Source organism: Etheostoma spectabile, chromosome 16 (genome assembly GCF_008692095.1).
Source record: "Etheostoma spectabile isolate EspeVRDwgs_2016 chromosome 16, UIUC_Espe_1.0, whole genome shotgun sequence".
Lineage (NCBI taxonomy): Eukaryota > Metazoa > Chordata > Actinopteri > Perciformes > Percidae > Etheostoma > Etheostoma spectabile.
In genome coordinates, this window is record NC_045748.1 from 9724886 (window position 1) to 9747201 (window position 22316).

The 22316-nt window shown below is 41.9% G+C and overlaps 1 protein-coding gene across 1 annotated transcript in view; it reads right to left on the minus strand.

Annotated features, from left to right (window-relative positions):
* ttc28 (tetratricopeptide repeat domain 28) overlaps window positions 1–22316 on the minus strand; it is a 145557-nt gene that overhangs the window by 51268 nt on the left and 71973 nt on the right. Inside the window, 6 exon segments of the mRNA XM_032539214.1 lie at window positions 13524–13555; window positions 13558–13596; window positions 13599–13640; window positions 13643–13651; window positions 14444–14716; window positions 18895–19042. Of these exon segments, the coding sequence (XP_032395105.1) occupies window positions 13524–13555; window positions 13558–13596; window positions 13599–13640; window positions 13643–13651; window positions 14444–14716; window positions 18895–19042 (543 nt within the window).

The window sequence follows — 22316 nt, forward strand, 5'->3', positions numbered from 1 at the left end:
CGTGATCGAGCGATTATTTTTTTTAAAGCGTCATTTCATACAACGCTCCGGGTTTTTTTGCAAAGCCAATCTACCTCTCGGTTAACCTGTCTGCTCATGTGCCAGCCAGTTGTCCCTCCACCGCGCAGCTTAGTTTCTAGATGGAGACAGTCCCAGAGGACAGAGTAACGGGAGGAAAACTTACAGATAGCAGTCGGTTATACGTCGGTCTCACGTTTACCAGTTTGACAGTAAACGCAACATTTGTCCCGTCTGTTGTTTTTCAAACAGCAGTGACCAGTGCTAGTCGGTGCTAGTAGCGTCTGTTAGCTGTTAGCTCCTCTGGGACGCACCGGTACTAGTAGCGTCTGTTAGCTGTTAGCTAGTAGCATCTGTTAGCTGTTAGCTCCTCTAGGACGCACCGGCGCTAATGTCCTCGCATCCGCTGCAATGCTGTTATATGGATATGGTTTAATTTTGCGTTACATGACCCAAGTTTCATGACCCTTCTGTAAAGCCATGCCTGTGTGGAATCTCTCCTCTACTTTCTCTCCTCATACTCCGCGCTGCGCCACACAGCGGCCCGGCCCACACTTCTGACATTTGTCCACAGTTTTAATGTTTCATTAACACAGCCGTATATTGTTAAGTATGAGGGGGCAAACCTGTATTTGTACCAGTGTTTCCGCGGGTAACTCTGCTATTGCGAAGAACACAGAAGAAGTTATTGAATGCAACTAATTTCAGTTGGTAGAGTAACAGCGTGGGAGACGGAGCTGCTGGACCTGGACCTGGACCAGAGATGTGACCCATGGCCAGAATATCATAGTTCATAAAAATGCAGCGCAGTGACGGTACAGACATTTCATACACAGGACGTGTGTATCCGCCGTTCGACCCGTGCTGGACCCGTTCATCATGATCAGCCGTCTCCCTGTGAGTAGCGTCCATCACACTCCCTCTCGCAGTTATAAATAGCCTACGTGACAATAAAGTTTGTTTTGGCTAAAATCAACAAATAATCGTGAGAATAATCGCGATCAAAATAATCGTGATTATCATTATGGCCAAAATCGTGCAGCCCTACTTACACTGTAGCTTGTTTCTCCGCTGCCGATTGCAGCGATCTCGCTTAATACTGGACTAGTGTCATAGCTTGTTGTTCCCTTCAGTCACTTAGACAAGTAAATAGAAAAATAAGGTCCAGGTTAAATAAAATAAATAAATCAATAAAAAAAACGGTAGTTGCCCTTTAATGACTTGCCTGGAAAAAATAAATGTGAAAACACAAATGTCTTCCACTTTAAGCAACTTTCTACTTCTATTTTTCTGACAGCTGTTTTTGATCCCCTACCTGTCCAGATAAAACCATGTATCTCAATATGTCTTGATGTTGAATTTTGTGATAAACTGAAGGATGAAGTCTTCCTTTATGTGTTGAGAAAATTCTCAGTTTTAAGTCTTTGATAAAGCCTCTGGGATCAGCTAGACAGTGCATCATCACACAGCTGTAAGCAGACGAGGAAAAGACTGACAGGGGACATTTTACTGCACAATGAGTACTTTAAATATATTTAGCTATTACTTTTACTGAGGTAAAGGATCTGAATACTTCTTCCATCTCTTCTGAACAGTAAGAGGATACCGTTTAGAGAAAAGGTAAAAGGAGGAGGGGCGCGTCATCTTCTCACATCCCAAATGGAAATGTTATTGGAGGCTGCAGGAGGGAGAGCTCATGTTTCACATCCTATTAGCTCTACTCAGGTTCCTGCAGTTGTGTTTTAACTCAGTTTCAGCACCTGAGACACTTTTATAGCACGTTGAGTCGTCTAATGATTTCCAGCAGCTCCTCCTGCTAATTACAGAGACCTCTTCAGGCACAATGCCATGAATATCATGAGGATGGTTTCAGCTTTAAGTTCACACCACTGTCTTCATAAAAACAGGCCATGAACACACACACACACACACACACACACACACACACACACACACACACACACACAACACAACACGTGCAGACACACTGGCAGGCAGGCACGCACGCACACACAAAGACACAAATAAAAGAAACAAACACACGCACACCCACACACAGACACACACACACAAAACAAAGAAAGAAACAAACACACACACACCACACAGAGAGAAACAAACAATACACGCCCACACACAGACACATGCACACAAAGACAACACAAACAATACACCACACCAAAACACAACACACACACAAACACGCACACAAACAGACACAAACACACAGAATCAAATACACACACGCCAAAAACACACTTTTTTACACGTTCTTGTCCGCTTCTCTGATTAGAGAGATGAGAAACGGTCGCTGCCTTCCTGCTCTTGCTTTTGTAATTTGAAACCTGCCGAATCATTTGCAAACTAATCTCAAGGTTATTGGTATTGATCAGACGAGTCCTGGGAAATGTGCGTCAGGAAGATTCAAATTAACCAGAAAAATCAGGATGGGAGAAGCACCGCCTGTATCGACACATCTCCCATTCATCACTGTGTGCTGCTGCTGTTCTGTGTCTATACAAATTAACAAAAACACTTTTTTATGTATTCCTAATACACACATACACACATAGCAGCTATAAAGCCCTGCTGATTTGTCAATACTTTCCAACAGGTAACAATTTACTGTGTATAATTGGACAATGCAATGCAATTAAAGAGTTTAAAGAGTTTTGTGGAATGTCATTTATTTCATTGGATGGATAGATTTCTGTATTTTAAACCATGTAACAAGACAAATATAAAAGAGGAATAGTCCCTCTGGCAGCTCTGATGCGAGGGCATTCACTGGCAAAGGAATAAACACTACATTTTCACATTAATTATAAGCAGGTTCCATCTTTGCAAAGGTCTGCTGCAGGATGAGGACGCCTTAGTTGTTCCATCATCAGTTAATGAACGGCATTAAATAATAATAAGTGGAATTGAAAAGTGCCGTGAAACGAAAAGACTCAAGTAAAGTACCTCAACATTTGTATTTAAGTACAGTACTAAACAGTTACATTTCACCACTGGTAACACTTCTAGGAAACAATCTCCATAAGTAACTGACTGGAAACGTGAAAAAATACATCCGCACATGACGGCGCTTTAACAGCCTCGTTTCCTTCAAACATGTTCACCGGTGCTAATTAATCTGTTGAAGACAGCTTATATGTGTGAACACACAGTGTGATGTTATTAGCAATAGCCTGCAGAGGTATAGACTGTATGATCCCCTTGATGCAATCACAGTGATAATAACGACGTTAGAGGCTCTCTGCAGCACTCCCACAGACTCCCACAGACACACACAGACACACACAGACACACACAGACTCACACAGACTCACACAGACTCACACAGACTCACACAGACTCCAACAGACACACACAGACTCCACAGCACCACATGACTCCAACAGACTCACACAGACTCCACAGACACCCACCGACACCCCAGCACACACACAGACTCCTACAGACTCCCCACAGACCTCCACAGACACAACCACAGACTCACAGCGACTCCACAACCCCAGACACCACAGACTCCCAGACTCACACCAGACTCCCACAGACTCACACAGACTCCAACAGACACACATAGACTCCAACAGACTCACACAGACTCCCACAGACTCCCACAGACACACACAGACTCACACAGACTCCCACAGACACACACAGGCTCCCACAGACTCCCACAGACACAAACAGACTCACACAGACAGACTCCCACAGACACACACAGACTCACACACCCAAACGTTACAACATGACTTTGACCTTTCAGAGCACACAATGAGGGACAGCGAAGAATAAAGTCAGAGGCTCTAATGAATGTTTGCAAGTTTAAAGTGTGAGAGTGAGAGAGGAGAAGAAGCTATGAATTATTAAAGAGGAGTTATTAGCATGTTCCTTACTCATTCATATCCCCAAACACACTCTCTCGTATTCAGACAGAGTTTGTTCTTCAGCAGACACATGACATATTCAATATTCAGAGGACAAAAAAACAAAACTATATCATTTAAAAAAAACGTACGAATATGGATCTATTTGACGTTGAAGCAAGTTATAATTTTCTATAGTAGGACAACACACAGCCCTTTGAACCCTTTGTCTAACGTGTCTCCATGTAGCTCTGTAATTAGTAATTAATGATATCTAAACTCTTAAAGAGAAAGTTCAAATCAAATATACACATTTGTCTGTGTAGTGCTATTTATCAGTCTAGATAGTTTTGGTATGAGTTGCTCAGTGTTGGAGACATCGGCTGCAGGGATGTCTGCCCTCTCTTAAATATAACGGAAGTAGACGGCACTCGGCTTGTGATGTTTTAAGCGCCAAAAAAACACATTTTTCTTTCCAGAAATCATGACAAATACTACAAATACTTTGTTACTGTACTTAAGTACAAGAAGTGAGTACTTTTGCCATCTCTGTCGGCCAACTATATCATGACGAGAGGCTAATGCCCATGACGGCTGCAGACAAATGGCCTCCATTTGTGATACAGTAGCCCAGTGGCTGCCAAAGTAGGGTCCGGGGACCCCCCAGGGGTCCCTTAAGGAAGTTTCAGGGGGTCCCCAGCACAAAGGGGAATCATTATCTTTGCAAAAATACCATCCATAAGTAACACAATGACAGACTGCACGACTATTTTGGTCATCAACACATTCTCACTCCCAGCTCGTCAAACAGCAACGCCTGGTCAGGGGCCTTTGGCGGCTGTCACTGACGCAAAAAGTCTCCTTTAGCACGTAGCCCTTTGGCGTCAAATTTAGGCTTGGTTGGGACTCTTGGCGTCTTTATGATGCTCTGGGTGGGGGACGTACATTTAACTAACCTGCGTCACAAGAATGGGACAGTTAGGGTTAGCAAAAGACAGTGGGAGGGGTTACAAAATGGACGTTTCAGGGACAAGAATGGGACAGTTAGGCTTAGCAAAAGATAGTGGGAGGGGTTACAATATGGACGTTTCAGGGACTAGAACGGGAAATTTAAGGTTAGGTATAGGTGGGTGGGGTTACAAAGACTTCTGGCATTGGTTTTTGACACTCTGGACGTACATTTCAATGACCCGCGGGACAAGAACGGGACATTGACCCGGGTCTCCTTGTGTCACCCATCCACCACCCCAACCCGTCCACAGATTTTGGGCGTTTCATACCACTTGCTTCCATTGTCGCTCTTCATGTCATCTTACAGCGCCGTGGTCAAGCTGCTGCTCGTTCCGCTGCGCTCCATACAGACGCTAAAGGAGGATTTTTTCAAGTAACACTGACAAAGTGTCAGTATTTGACGAGTTGGGAATGAGATAAGGAGACACAACAAGTCACTTTGAGTCTTGTAAGAGGTCATAAGACATGGTTGCAAACCATGTTTCTTCATCTGAATAGGAACTACAGCTTTCAGACAAATGGAGTAAAAAGTACAGTATAGTATAAAGTTGCAGAAAATAGAAATACTCAAGTAAAGTACGTCAAAATGGTACCTTAGTGCAGTTCTTGTGTAAATGTACTTAGCTGCTTTACACCAGTGACATCTACCTAAGTAGAGTTAACAGAGGGCCTAAAAGTTTGTACGTTCAAAAAATAAAATATATCTGAAATTCGGACATCCTTTGCTCTTGTCTGTAAAAAAAACCCGGATCCTTTAGTTTTAATGTTCATGAATAAATAAGATGCAAACCAGCACTACACGTTCCTTAATGAAGGCTAAAAACTGAAAACAGCCAAACTGACCTTTGGTTAAATTTACCTTCTAATTAAAAATCGGGAGAAACTGCTCTTTTCATTTCTGTTTGTGTGACTGTGTGTGTGTGTGTGTGTGTGTGTGTGTGTGTGTGTGTGTGTGTGTTTGTGAAATACTACAGCGCACACACACTAACTGAAATCCCAATTCCCTGCAAAGTGATGAGAGTAAACACATAAAATCCAGTTGACACTTCTCCGAGGCGGGAAAGGGAGATTTAATAAATGACGGGGAGGCCTCTGTGTGTACAGTCAACCGGCCAGACGAGTGTTTGATTTCCCTCAAGGACACAATGTTTCCCCTGCACGAGAAAAAACAAAAACCAAAATCCAATCATGTTGTGTCTGGGTCTGTGAGCTCCTACACTGAGTTTATATTTATATATATATGTGTACAAAAAAAAGATGGGAGAGACTAACAACCCTCGTCTTTTTGCATGGAAAGAAAATCAAAAAGACAATATGCGAGCTGTCTGTATTCTATATTTTTTATATAACGTTGCAGGGGAATCTCATTAGGAGGGTCTGTGTGGGTAAAAAGAGGAGGAAGGAATATATCTCTAAATCTAAAGAAAGAGGAGAGATGAGTGGAGACAGTGGCTCTGCACTCTCTGCTCGATAAAATGAGCCGGAGTGATGCAGGAGGGTTAGAAAAGAGATGCTCAATCGCCCCAAAAATATGGGCTTTTCACCCTCAGCATGGCGTAAAGGAAGAAACGAGTTCTCCTGCTGCGTCGGGGGGGGGAAATGACAGATCTGAGTTAACTTGTTTCATATTGGTTAGACTCCGAAAGACTGAGTCAGGAAATACAGGTGAGAAAGGACAGGCAGACAGAGAAAGGGAAGTCTGAGGTTAGAAAAGACAAGAAGGGATGGCGAGAAACCGGAGTCTCTGTCCAACATTCACCATTTGGAGCTTGTTCTGGGTTTTTTAATATGTTATCATGAAGATTTTCTGAAGTTTTGTCATCAAACTTCTCGATTTCTTGCATTGCAATCAAAATAAATCCACTTTTAAGTAAAAATGACGACACGCGTTTAAAACATAAGAGTGGCCAAGAAAAGTAAGAGTCGTCGGCATACACGCACAGAATGTGATGAAAGATTTAATGGAGATAAAGGAAATTGTTTTCATGGAGCAGAGGACTGTGGACAGAGGGACGGCAGATAACAGTCCAGCCCAGAAAAAACTGTTAAGACATCTTCAAATATCTTTGTCCAAATTGTAAAGATATGAACTTCCCTGTGATGTAAAACCACAGAGAAGCTAATTACTCTCAGATTTAAACAATGACTTGATGTAGCTCACCGTAAATTCCTTCAGAAAGACCTAAGTCTTAATTAATGCTCTCTTCCTAAATGGAATCAGCTGGTGGAGGCGTTCACCTTTCCTGCTTAACCAATCAGAATCGTACACAAATTGCAAGGGCCAATCACAGAGTCACAACCCTGCTTTGAAAAATCTGTTTCTCCCTGTGCTGTTTAGCGTCGTTTCAGGCAAAGAGTGCAACACCCCCCCCCCTTCCACCTCCACCCATCTACTCCAGCTGACCGGTCCGGAGCCTCCTTCGGTCTGGTCTTCGGGCTCCTTTGTCGCCACCACCTGTGTCTAGATTTCATCGGGGGGGCTGATGGTTTTCTGCCCTACCTTCTACCCATGTATATACGAAATATTCGTATAGCGATGGAGTCTAATCGCCAAAAGACTGTACATTTTATTGAGCTGTACATTAAATCCTATTTCCATATCTGCAAACATGTCTCTCCTGATTGAAAAGAGTTGCTTATTTGTTTTTCTGTCAACCGACTGAGCTGAATTAGATTCTATTATATTATAAAGGTGTTGCCTTCTTGTGTGTGTATGTGTCCATTCCTGTGGGTTAAACACCAGCTCTTTGTTTGGAAGCACGCTGTCTGGAATCACTCAAATAAACACATGTACTGCAGCAAAGCGAACACACAGTGGGAGATATGGATTTCTGTTGATGACCACGTTTCAGTCGCCTCAGGCTGGGCACCTGTGGAGGAGAGGCTCAATATCTGTCTGTCAACAACACAAGACATTCAACTCCCGGCAGGAACAGATACACACAAAGCTCAAATGGAGAAAAACACAAGTCCTCCGAACCATAAAACCATAGAGGTTGTTTATTCCGACCCTCTAATACAACCCAGAGGCGTTTTCCGTCCTCATATCTAAACCAGAGAACGCCATTCGCAGCTCTAAATGTTAACGGACGTGGTTTTAAATGTAAATGTGCCGTATTCATATAGCTTTTCTAGTCTTAATGACTACTCAAAGCGCTTTTACATCATACAGCAAACATTCACCATTCACACACATTCATACACTGTGGCCGAGGCTGCCGTACAAGGTGCCACCTGCTCATCAGATAAACACTCACACACATTCACACTCCGATGCGCAGCACCGGGGGGTAACTTGGGGTTCAGTGTCTGGCCCAAGGACACTTCGACACATCGTTAATGTTGTGAAACGGTTGCAGATTGGTTAGGTTTAGGCTAGTCTATATCCACAATGTTCCACTTCTGGGATAGCTCAGGAAATTCCGAAGGATGTCCTTTTTTTCGGCTGGATGTCCTGTTGCCTTCTGCTTTCTCTGCAGGGTAAATCCAGACCGCTAGCTAGACTATCTGTCTAATATGAGGACTCCGTTTACCTGGTCCTCAGATCTCTGCAAGGTAAATCCAGACATCTAGCTAGACTATCTGTCTAATATGAGGACTACGTTTACCTGGTCCTCAGGTCTCTGCAGGGTAAATCCAGACAGCTAGCTAGACTATCTGTCTAATCTGAGGACTATGTTTACCTGGTCCTCAGATCTCTGCAGGGTAAATCCAGACAGCTAGCTAGACTATCTGTCTAATCGAAGTTTCCTGATCCACGACTAAAACAGCCTTTGAACGTACACATGTTCCACCAAAACCACTTCCTTCCCGAGGCTATTTTGGTCCGTTTGGCGCTACGTGCCCAAGACGATTGTGACTGGTTTAAAGAAATGTCAATAAACCAGAACATATTTATCTCTCATCCCAGAATGCTGTGTGGACCAGCCAGACCCTCCTCCACAGCGCTGTGGAATAGGTCTGGCTGTTTGAGATTAGGTGTACGCTCAAAAAAATACTTTGTGAAGTTTATAAAAAAGGTAGTTGTTTGGATTCATTCAGACGGTATGTGGTGCGCATGTGATCCTCGCACCTGATCCACAGAGTTAACCATAGTCCTCATAAACCCACAAAGATAGCAGAAGGTGATGGAGGTCCAGACAAAAATTAGGAACATCCAGCAGAATTTCCGGCACCAACTGAAAAATCCCGAACATTGAACGTCATCGATATATATAGACTATGCTAACCTTGACTCAGTTTGTTGCGTTCGCTATGTAAAGTTTAAGAAAATGCAGTATTTATTGATTTTAAAAACAGGAAACGAACACCGGTCTCCTAGGTGAAAGTCCTGTGTTTGTTTGACCCATCCACCAGCCCAACCCGCCTCTTTATGAGGAACTTGGTACTCCTGTACTTTTGGGATTTTTCCACTACACGCCTTTTTTGGTTTTCCATTACAAAAAAAAAGTCCCTGTTACCTGTTAAAAGGTACTTTTTGTAGTACTATCTGAGTCGAGGTTCCAAGCGAGCTGAGGTGATACCAAAAGGCCAGCAGACTACTGATTGGTTGGAGACAATCGTCGCTAATCACTCTGTCATCATTGCTAGCGACGGACGAGTGTGTGTGTGTGTGTGTGTGTGTGTGGGGGGGGGGTGTCCTGAACAAACCCGCCGTGTTTACCGGTAAATAGTTTATCCACTGTTTTTTTTTTTTTTTTTTTTCTGCCTCCAGGTTCATTAGAAGTAATAGTTCTTTTAGCTTTGGCAACACGCCAAGAATAAAAAAACAAAACACGCCTTCGACGTTCTGTGTGTGTATTGCGTTAGGTGACGGCAGTTTGCTGCTATGACGACCAGCCACGGCTCGCCTCATGCACGAGGCGGTACCAATCTGCAATGGAAAAAGGAGGACGGGGCACAACGGCCGAGTCAAGTAGAGCCGAGGCAAGGCGAGACCAGCAGGTACCATAAATGGAAAAAACGCTAATAGTCACATTATTTTCTGCTTTTCTCCCGTCATAACTACTACAGCCACTAGAAAACCATTTCACCATTAGAAAAATAAAGAGCAATCGTAACTCATGCATGACAAAAAAAAAACGACCTATGGGAGCGTTTTGAGGGAGGACAGTCACAAGGGAACTGCTCTGTCGGGTTTTTGTACTGAGATTTATGACAAACGTAATGTGACAGAACTGGAAGCTGCTCACAAACACAAGCAGTATTCCTGTTAGTCGCTCGCTGCTTTCATTAAAACAAACTTACTCAAACCCTCATTCGTCTTACTGACAGGTGTTCGATCCGCCTCTCCAGATCCAGGATGCAATCACATGCTATTAAATGCCTGTGTGTGTGTGTGTGTGTGTGTGTGCATGTGTGTGTGCGAGGGTCCAGTGGAGCCTTCAACAACATTAACGTGTCTGTAGAGCTGTTATAATAAAGCTGTACATTACAATCATCTTATTGAGTAAACAGCTTGAAGATAAATAATAATAATTGTTACTGCAGTAACAATGTTAATCAACAGATATTGTGTGTGTTTGTATACTTCTGAGAAGAGATGTGGAAAACTTTAAGGTACATTTTAAGTAATTTATGTTAAACTTATGAAATGGTTTTAAAAATGTACACCTAAAAGCAATGACAAATCTTGTGACACCCTTGGCTCATCCTTAAAGGGACAGTTTGGATCTTTTGGAGTGTGTTTGTAGAAGCTACTTCTACATCGTCAATGTACTATCTGGTTTGCCAGTTTAGTTAGTTGCTAAATCTTTTAACAACCCCAAAGTCACACGATAATCCAAGCAAACTACACAATGGAGGCAGCCGTAGAGCAGCAACTTCTGTGTTCTGCAAGCTAAAAGGAGTCTGGAGCAGAGATAATGGCTTCAGTTCCCCGTCGTAAAGCACTTGTTTTTAGGAGGCTACATTTAGGTATACATTTACATTTCTGAAACATAACATTTTAGCCATTTTGTACATCCGCTTAAAGTGCTCATTTCATGCTCATTTTCGGGTTCATAATTGTATTTAGAGGTTGTAACAGAATAGGTTTATGTGGTTTAATTTAAAAATAGCAACCATATTTTTGATGTACCGCACATTGCTGAAGCTCCTCTTTTCACCCTGTGTGTTGAGCTCTGTTTTAGCAACAGAGTGAGGCATCTCACTTCTGTTCCATCTTTGTTGGGGTCGCACATGTGCAGTACCTAGGTAAGGACTACTAGCCAGTCAGAAGCAGAGTATGAAGGCGTGCCCTGACAGTACCTAAAATATGAGCACTTTAAACCTCAAAGAAAAATGGGGTAAAATGATTGTAGTATAATAGAGGAAGCGACAAAAAAAATCTAAAAAAGCCATTTATCTATCTGACAACACATTAGAATACACAATAGATATTTGTGTACAAACGAATACTACGGCACACATGAAACTGTTTGTACATACAGCGGAGTAAAATCAAGAAAGATTGAAGAATAACCAACATCAAACATTGATTTTGGCTATTGATTACACACACACACACACACACACACACACACACACACACACACACACACACACACACACACACACACACACACACACACACACACCACACACCACACACACACCCACGCACACACAGCACACACATTGATATCAAAGACACAATAAATTATCCCAGAAAATGCCACAGGCACGAATTTTGAAAATTAAACATAAATGTTCACACTGCAACACATGACGGGAAAGACACACCCACACACACACACACACACACACACACACACACACAGGAGTAGTTAAACGAAGGTAAACACACACAAACAACCTGACAGTTTCACTTTGTGTTTGGGGACATAAAGGGGCCAAAGTCTAATCTGTAACAGCGATCTAATTAACTCCGGTTTTCACAACTGTCCAAAGTGTTTTGAGAAGAAAGTGAGTTTAGCTCCGGGCCGTGGCGAGGGAAAACTGCTTCGAGAGTGAGGGAGCGGACCGAGACGTCACAAACGAGCTAAGAGAAAGATTGGGTTGAGATCCGCAGACATCCACCGCCTCCAATAAACTGCTGACATTGTCATTTTTACAAATATATGTCACATATACGCTGTATTCTAACGAATGGAGCTCTTAAATGACACATATCAGGTAGGAACCTTCCTGAACATCTATGTCTTTTCCACCAAGGCTGACTAGGTGCTGGTTCTGGTTCTGGTACTATTGCCACTTCGGGTGCTGGTTCTACTCGCCAATTCTCTAAGAACCAGCTGGATTTTCCCCAGCCTGAGGGCCAGAGTATAGGGCTACGTCACAACGTCACTGCAAGTACCTCCGTTGTCATAGCAACGCGTCATGACAATCAACAATATTGGAGGACTACATACTGATGCTTTTGCTCCAGGCTTTACAAATTCACACTGGAATTCAAAGACGGGCCTTGACAGCTCTTCGTGACCTCTATGGACCGAGGACACGTTCAAGAAGAAAGGGAATTATCTCGCATGATTTAACTTTTATTATAATCTTTTGTTAGCTTGCCATGGCAACAGCATCAAGCAAAACACCGTTAGGGTGAACAGACGTCCCGGTTTGACCGGGGCGGTCCCAAAAGCCTATCGGGACCCGCTCCCAGCACCTGACGTAACCGGTTCTTATCTCTAGACCAGCGCTACGTTGGTGCTGAGTTGGAACCCGTGTTCTTGGCCCAGAACCAGGTTTATGTGTGGAAAAGCAAAGAACCGGTTCGACATCTGGCACTGACTCTGAACCAGCACCAGAACCGCCTCGGTGGAAAAGACATAATAGAATCAAGAAGACATCAACACTGCTCAACAAGTGAGTATGGTAAGGTTATTCCATCTCTCTTTTTTCTGATTCAAAATGGTCCCATAATGTAAAAAGCAAGATTTCCATGTCTTTTCTTTATTACAAAGTAGGTCGAGTTACAATATCAATATTGTCCACAGAGATCCACAGAGAAATGCACACATATCCAGAAACTGGTCCTTTAAAACTAGAGATGTTACCAGATACCAGTATCAGTATTGCTCTGATGCTGCCTAAAACTCTGGTATCTGTATTGGGAAGTACTGGAGTTCATGCACAGATCCGATAGCAAGTCAGTCTCCTCCATTATGATTCTCAGATATCACCCAGATATCAAACATGTTCTAGTAGAAACCCAAAATTCTAATTCAAATTTGAAAATGAGGATATGGATCCTTAAAGCTTCATTCTGTGGATGTGCGATCAACTACAATCCGTGTGTCAGAATTCTAGCTGATAGACAGGTGTTCAAATACTCAATTGCAGCTGTATAATACAAATAAATAGTTAGAAAATCATACATTGTGATTTCTGGATTTTTTTTTTAGATTTTGTCTCTCACAGTGGACATGGCACTACGATGACAATTTCAGACCCCCCATGATTCTAAGTGGGAGAACTAGCAAAATAGCAGGTGTTTAAATACTTATTTCCACTGTACATAAGCCTGTTTCCTCTTTCTCCACTCTCCAAACACAACACACACACACACACACACACACACACACACACACACACACACACACACACACCACACACACCCAACCCACACACACCACAACACACACACACAACACACACACACACACACACACACAAACCCACCTCTCTGTCCTTGAGCTTCATGGCCAGCACAGCTGGTTCCTGTGATTGGCCAGGGCTTCTCTGTAGCTGCCTTGGAGAAGAGGGCGGAGCCGAGGTTGCCGGGAGCGCGGCATTCACTGACTGGTCACCTGTGGACGAGACAGACAGAGAGAGAGAGAGAGAGAGAGAGAGAGAGAGAGAGAGAGAGAGAGAGGTTCACCTTCCACAGCGTCCGTTCACACTGCTGCGTTCTCCTCGTCCATACCAACGGTGGAAGGTAACTAAGAACTTTTTACCCGAGTACTGTATACGACGTTAACCCTCCTGTTGTCCTCGGGTCCACTTTGACCCGGTTTTAAAGTTGCTACATCAGAAATTTGGGTTTCTTTCAAGCAAATTGCTCCCGAAGTAACATGGATGGTTGCATACAGTGCTCTGTCACTTTGTCAATATTTGTTGACTTTTTCTGAGCCTTTTGAAATTTAGTGGGTTTATTCCCAAATTTTAAAAGCTTTTTTGTTTACATTTGTCACTTTATTTGACATTTGTTCACATTTTTTTCCACTTAATTTGAAATGTGTTTTTGTGCTCTTTGTTTTTTAAAAGTTCAAAAATTTTACCAATTGTTTTTTTCTTTAATCCAAATGCTATCAAATTTACAAAAACACCCTAATTCAATGAAAGTAGTGAGCTGATAAGTTATTTAACTTGTGAGGAGCGTTGTTGGGAACCATCCACGTTAGTTTTTTGGGACAATTTCTTTGAAAGAAACCCAAATTTCTGACATAGAAACCTTTTTTGTAAAGAGGTCAAATTTGACCCGAAGACACCTGGAGGGTTAAGTAACATTTTCAATGCAGGACTTTTACTTGTAACAGAGTATTTATTTACAGTGTGGTATTAGTACTTCTACTTAAGTGAAGGATGTGGCGGTCCCTTACCTAAAGTCTTGGTCACCTCCAGGTCCTGCTGCATGTAGGCAACACTCTTCTCGGCGTTGCCTAAAGACCAGTAGGCCGAGCTCAGGGCCGAGAAGACGGAGCCACGCAGCTTCAGCGAGCACGTGCCGATCTTCAGCCCCGCCTCCAGCACCACGACCGAGGCGCCGTGGAAACCGTGGGTCAGCAGCTCCTGGCCGATGACCGACACCACCACGAACGGGCTCTTGTCCAGCTTCATCTTCTGCAGCTGCTGGTAGGTCGGCTCAAGAGTGTCTGTGGAGAGAGTTTGAGAGGGAATTCAAATAGTCACTTAAAGAGCGCCTATTATGCTTTTTGGGGATTTTTCCATCTTTTAGTGTGTTATGTAGTTTTTTGTGTATGTAAAAGATGTATAAAGTTTAAAAAAAAAAACATTTCACTCCAAATGGAGCACTTTTTGTCCGAGGCTACATTATTATTGCTACGTTTTGGTTGAAAAACCAATACCTTTTTCCACGTTTACACCTCACATTCCCACTGTTCGTCTCCAAGCCCCTAAACTGGAGACATTTTAAAACACTTCTGACCCCGTTTCGGTTTGAAATCTCCGGGGTCACGTTGAGGTCTCAACGGCCGCAAACCCTGACGCCTATGTTTCGCCACCTGATTGGGTCATGGAGTCTCCATCCATCCATCTTCCATCCATCTTCCATCCATCTTCCATCCATCTTCCATCCATCTTCCATCCATCTTCCTCTGCTTATCTGGTATTGGGTCACGGGGGGGAGCAGCTCCAGCAGGGGACCCCAAACTTCCATGGAGTCTCATTCTCTGACTAATCTACTGATGTTACCAGCAACAGGCGGAGTATACGTGCTGTCTCCTGTATACTCGGGCACACGCATGCCCAGTATACGAGAATGCTGATGATATGCGCGGTCTGGGCTCAATCAGAGGTTACACAGTCTGAACTTTGTAAAGGGTAAAGTCCGATCCAACTGATACAAATTTGCGATCTCACACATACAGCCTCCTTCGGGTTAATGCCTAGATAAGATTAGCGTTGCAGTGCATGTGTGAAAGGGGCTAAAGATTGTATTTTATTTTACCAAGTGCAACAAGAACCATGTTTTCTTTCCAGACGTGTGCAACATGTGTCAAAACCACCCAACATCAGGTCATATTCAGCTGCACTTCATGCAAATGAGATGAACTGCAGTAGCACTCATTTCTATTCTTACATATCACGCTAGAACTGAAACACTGTAGTGATGTGATGTATTGGAGGCAGGCTTGGTAAACATCTCACGGGAAGAACTGCGAGGACTGAAGGAGCCAGAGAACCCCGAGGAGCCCCTCCTCCTCCATGCAGCTCCCCTCTGGGCTGACTGCACATTGGCCTTCTCCACGGTCCAACATGTTGCCCTTCCTCCTGCTTACTCAAGCATGACAACTCCTGGTAACACTTGATACTCGGAGTCTTAGCTTCGAGGCTTGCTCGCTTTGAAGCGTGTGAGAGATGGAGTTTGGGAGGTTGCAGGGGGGACAGCAGAGCAACCTCCCACAGTGCTTCAGATCTGCACAGTGAAGCTTTGCAGGATTTCAGACGGGACTCTGTCACACGATGTATGTCATTAGTACAAGCCGCGGATCGTAACTTTCAAATCAGAATCTGCTTAAAAGCCCGCGTGAGTGTGAACACATACTCTGGCTTTTTGTTGTTCTCAAAGAAAACACACAGAAATAGACATCCGGATACAAAAAAATGTGACGATAAAGCTCTGAATGTCACTGAATAGTTCAATAATACCAATACTGTTTTAAAGATGAATTGGATTCAGAATTCTTTGGTTTTAGAAAAGGATGACGCAGTGCCAGGGATCGAACCACCAACCATCCAATTGGTGGTTCAATCCCTGGCCCCGCAGTCCCATGTCAAAGTGTCCTTGGGTCTGAATTGCTTCTGATGCTAGGCCACAGTGTGTGAATGTGTGTGAATGTGTGTGAATGGTTCCTGTACTATGTTAAAGTGCTTTGAGTAGTTGTTAAGACTAGAAGAGCGCTCTATGAATACAGTCCATTTTACTGGATTGTCATCTTAAATGTGTATCAAGTTGATTAAACAGTAGAAATAGTTGAAAAAGTGCAAACTGATTTAATTAATGTGAATGTCATTCATTCCACCTGCTGCATTTTCGTACAATGTTGCTCTATTTGTAAATGCTTTAGAGCGGAAAAGATTAATTGATTAATTGATGGGTTGTCAACTTTTATATTTAGGGTGGGGTTTTTGAAAAAAAATCAGAAGGGGGGGGAGATGTTTCTTGATAACAAAACAAAACAGAATTAAATCCTTTGAAAAGCAAAGATGCCACTCAGCCAGCAATGCTAAAACACTTATTTATGTACTTCAATGTTCAATAGAAAATCATCTCAATGCCACTAATCCCATGATAGAAATTATTCAGCAGGGGCGGGGATACGTAAACCAGACAGGGGGAAATTCCACACACCCAGCTTGTTAATTGTGAATAGTTTTTTTTCTCTCCACTGTGACAACAAACTGAAGATCTTTGAGTTCAGGACAAAACGAGACATTTGAGGACATCATCTTGGGATTTTAGGATTTGGGATTCACATTTTTTTTTTTCAACTTTCTGACATTTTATAGACCAAACAAGTAATCGATCAACCCCCAAAAAATAACAGATTAAAACAGACTAATCAACGATAAAAACAGTCGTTTGTTGCCAGATTAAAATGCTTCAATTAGAAAAATGAGAGAGAGAGAGAGAGAGAGAGAGAGAGAGAGAGAGAGAGAGAGCGAGAGCAAAACTCCTTGGTCAGTTACCAATGGTCTTGTGCTCAACAGCCTGGATCGGTATGCTCTACCTCAAAGGGAAATACTGTAAAAGTAGATACGCGCTGCAGTGTGCGAGCAGATTCCAAACACCTCCGTGCATAGACAGTTGCTGTAACTTGCCAAGCAGAAGGCTTTTCCCAGGCATCCTTGCTCTCATTCGGATCCAGCTGAAGGGCAACAACATAATCCCGTGCCAACTCAAGCCTGCAAACCATTCTGGATTGTATGCACTCTTCCTTCATCTTCACACGCTGTTGAGACCTGCACGTTAAAGTGCACTCTGAACTCAGGGGCGAATAGATGAATCACACAATAATCTCATTCATCTATCTATCTGAATATTTCATCACCTTCATCAAATTCGTCAATCGTGTTCACAATACAAGTTATCTGTATATTACTTTCATAGGACAAATATATCTGTAAAAATTCTGCACTTATGGAACCATTGCATATCCTGCACCTGCTGCTATTGCACTTCTGGTTAGACCTAAACTGCATTTCGTTGCCTTGTACCTGTGTAATGACAATAAAGTGGAATCTAATCTAATCTAATCTAAAAATTCAGGATAGCAAAACTAACCTTTCGCCATTCTCTTTACATTAACCCTCATGTTGTCCTCGGGTCAAATTGACCCGTTTTCCTGTATCAATGTTCTTTTTAATTCCCCAAAATAACATGATTGATTCCACCCAACGCTCTTTGGCAAGTACACATCTCTACTTTCATTAATTGTGGGGCGTCTTATTCAATTTTATAGCATTTGAAAAACAAATTGAAGTGTTTTTGAAATAGTATTGAGTAAAAGTTGACATATTCCAGTCTTTGATTATCCATCAACATCCATTCCTTTCATTTTAGTCTAGCGGAAGTATTCCAGATCGTCCCATCTGAGCTTTCATTTTCTCAAAGGCAGAGCAGGATACCCGGGGCTCGGTTTACACCTATCACCATATCTAGCCACTGGGGGGGGGACCATAGGCAGGCTGGGGGACGCATATTAATGTTAAAAAAACTCAGAAAGTGAAACGTTCATGCCATTGGAGCTTTAAAGCAGGGGTCCTCAACGTGACTTAGGTCAGGGACTCCTTAGCTAAAAGAGAGAGAGTAAGTGCAGATATTGCATACATTTAAGTTGCATATTTACTTGGGCCGAATGGATGAAAATAATCGGTCATTATTTATGCATAAATCTGCAAACGGCCAAAAAACCCGGCCTAGCTCTTTACTGAACACCAGTCTTTCTACTTGGCTGTAGCTGTGAGTTCTGCCACCACATGATATAAGTCAGAAGAAGAGTCTCTTTCTAGTTCATCTTACCCGTTTTATTCATTTTCTACATTCCACTTTTCTCTACGTGTCTCTTGTCTCCCTCTTTGTTGTTTCTTTTCTTTTTGCCTCCACTTCTTTGTGATGTGTGAATCCTGCTTTACATTTCCCCTTAGAGCCTACACTGTACATCTCCCTCGCCTCTCATTCAACTTCTCAAACACAAAGTCATGGAAGAAGGAGTCAAACAAACAAATGCATGAATATCTAAATCTGTTGTTGTAGGAAAGATGAGCGAAGCGGAAAAAGATGCCAGGCAGCACGTGAACTCGGCCGTACCTCTGAGGGGAGACTTCATGGCGGCCTCCACCATGCCCACGAGCAGCTGGAGACTCTTGGGGTCCTGGGCGAGGCCGGAGGCGAACGCTGCCAGGGCGTCGGCATGGCGACCCAGGTACTGCAGGGCAACCCCTTGACGAAAGTAGGCCTGCAGGAATAGGAAGAAGTAGACGTTAACAGTTGCTTTTCATGTTCATGTTGTTGGATTTTTACATTTTGATCCACTTGTGTTTTTTTTACCCGTGTTGCTCCAACAACTGTGACGTTGGAGACGTTGTACCCATCTTGCTATGATTATATTACAACGTAGTTAACGTATTACCTGGGAATTACGTTAACTATGTAAATAGTTTGGCTTCATCCGCTGAGGATCATGAATGTCTGTGCTAAAAATTCAATGCATTCAACAGTTGTTGAGATATTTCAGTTGGGACCGACAGACAAATATGGAAGAAGTATTTTTATTTCTTTTTAAATAAGTAAAAGTAGCAACATCACAGTGTTGAATACTCTATTTAAGTAAAAATCCTGCATTCAAAAGTAAAATTACAGAGCATTATTTAGCATCAAAACGGTACTTAAAGTACCAAAAGTAAAAGTACTCATTATGCAGAATGGCCAATTTCAGAGAAGCTCGTAAATTCTGTCCAAGAAATTTTTTTTTACACTGCACTGTAACTTTTATTCTTGCATTTTATACATATACAACTAGTATAGCTTGTTTTATTTTATATTTATTTGACCCTTTAATTTTAAATTGTACTTTAAAGTCCTTAAGTCTTTTGCCCTTTATCTTGCTTTTACTGTTATTTTGTAAAGCACTTTGAATGTGCCATATAAATAGCCTTGTCCTGCTTTGAAAAAAGGACAATATTTGCTTCTGAAATACAATGGAGTAGCATAGTAGTAGTATAGAGTAGCAGAAAATAGAATTTTTGTCATTTTAGGTGGTTTTTATCCGGCTGACGATTGTTCAAGTGTTAATTTTTTGGATAAGTTTGGTTTTTCTTAGTTATTTGATGCTATAGTTGACAAATTCACGTGACACTGCAGAAGAGAGTACCTCTTATCCCTCTTTAACCCTCATGTCGTCCCCGGGTCAAATTGACCCGTTTTCCTATATCAATGTTCTTTTTAATTCCGCTCTTTGCCAAGTACAAATCTCTACTTTCATTAATTTTGGGGCGTCTTATTCAATTTTATAGCATTTGAAAAACAAATTGAAGTGGTTTTGAAATAGTATTGAGTAAAAGTTGACATATTCCAGTCTGTACATACTGTACATTCCTTTAATTTTAGTCTAAATAATTCCCAATTTCTGCTTTTCTAACTCAAACATTAGGTATAATTTTCTATAAATGAGATTTATTGACCATAAATTCCAAAAAAAAGCTGTAAAACTAAAGTTAATATGCTAAGGTTACATAGTGTTGAAAATGTGAAAAAAAGTGACAAACATTGAAAAAAAGAGACAAAAATATCTGAAAAAGTTAAAAACATGGATAAAAGCATCAACAAAAGTGTTGATTTTTTTTAATTTTGACAGGAAGACAACACAAGGGTTAAACACATTTCCTTAATTGTTTCCTCTATCCTCACATGATTTCCTCAAGGGAAGCAAGGAAAGGAAACGTGGATGCAATCGAAGGACACGGGACGTACCCACTGTTTCCTTCCCATGTGCACACAAACAGCTCACGCCTTGTTAGGACTCCTCCCGCATTTCACAGCAACATTAGAGACAACGAATCATGACATGAGAGTCATGCAGAGGACACACAAACACCGCTCTGCCGACCAGACTGTAACTTAATTGTCCTGTCTCTTCCTCTCTCTCTCTTCCCCTTCATTCCTCTCCCTTTTTTTTTTCTTCTTTAATTTATCATCCTGCCCTCTCTCCTCCCATTTGAACATAATCTGTCATGACAGAGAATGAATGAAGACAAAGAAGAGAGGAATTAGATTACATGGCAGCTCCGGTCCTGGCTGCCACTTTCTGCACTCGCTGTTGTCTTTGTCCTTCCCCGTGTCTTCAAATAGCTTCATTGAAACGAATGGAGCGGGTGTGGGGGGGGGGGGGTGTTCACGACTAATCAAATGCACTAAGCCTTTAGCGGCTGTGTTGGTGTTGGGAGCAGAATGGGAACAGGACACGGTGTTATTTCCCTGTTGATTGACACAAAGTGGGATAAATGGTCGGTGATTACAGCTGGGGTCAGACCCCTCTAACACTCAAATCTGGCTCAGCTACAGTGGTAATATAATCATTTATTGACCGTATGCTCGGTTTCCCCCCCCCCCCCTGTTTGCTCATTTTTTTCCTCCATTAACTTCTACTACTTCTTCCATTGTTGCTGGATGTCGTCAACACAAGTCAAGAGTTGGTTCACACAGAATACTCCGATATCAGATGGAAAAGATGGTATTTGGCACCAAGTTACCGGTACGTTGTGCTGCAGTAACAGTATAGCTGATTCTGTTGGAGAAAACAAGACATCTGAAGGGCTTTAGAAAACTGTGATGATTATTTGAGATTCTTTCTCCAGTTAAGATGCCTGAAATTGGGTAAAAAAAAGGCATTAAATAATCAAGTAAAACATCTTTTGTAGAGCTGCAAAGATTCATCGGTTTGAGTCATTTCTTAATGAAAATAGTAAAATTTCTCTGATTCCACCTTGTTAAATGTGAATATTTTCTCGTTTTTTTTTTTTTCTCCTCTGTGACAGCAAACTGACTATCTTTGAGTTGTGGACAAAACAAAACATGATCTACATTTTTCTGACATTTTAACAACAACAACAACAACAACAAAACTCCATTAAACCAGGAAATAATTGTCGTTGATTAAAACTGAAAATAGTCGTTAGCTGTGGCACTAATCACTGATAACCAAGACTTCACATAACTTCTTCTGGAGGAAGGATTTATACATAAAAGCATCGGGTGATGCTTTTAAAAAGCAGCTGAAGACACACCTGTTCAACCCTCGTGTTGTCTTCCTGTCACAATTGAACATTAACCCTTTAGATGCTTTTTTTATTTTGATGTTTTTAACTTTTTCTTACTTTTTGTCCCTTTTTTCAACACTTTTTTCAAAAAGTTTGAAAGTTGTTTGTCACTTTTTGACATTTAACACTACGTAACACTAACTTATTAACTTCAGTTTTACAATTCATTTTGGAATTTATGGTCAATAAACCTCATTTATAGGAAACTATACCTAATGTTTGAGTTAGAAAAGCAGAAATTAGGAATTATTGAGACTAAAATTAAAGGAATGGATGTTGATGGATAATCACAGACTGGAATATGTCAACTTTTACTCAACACTATTTCAAAAACACTTCCATTTGTTTTTCATATGCTATAAAATTGAATAAGACGCCCCAAAATTATTGAAAGTAGAGATGTGTACTTGGCAA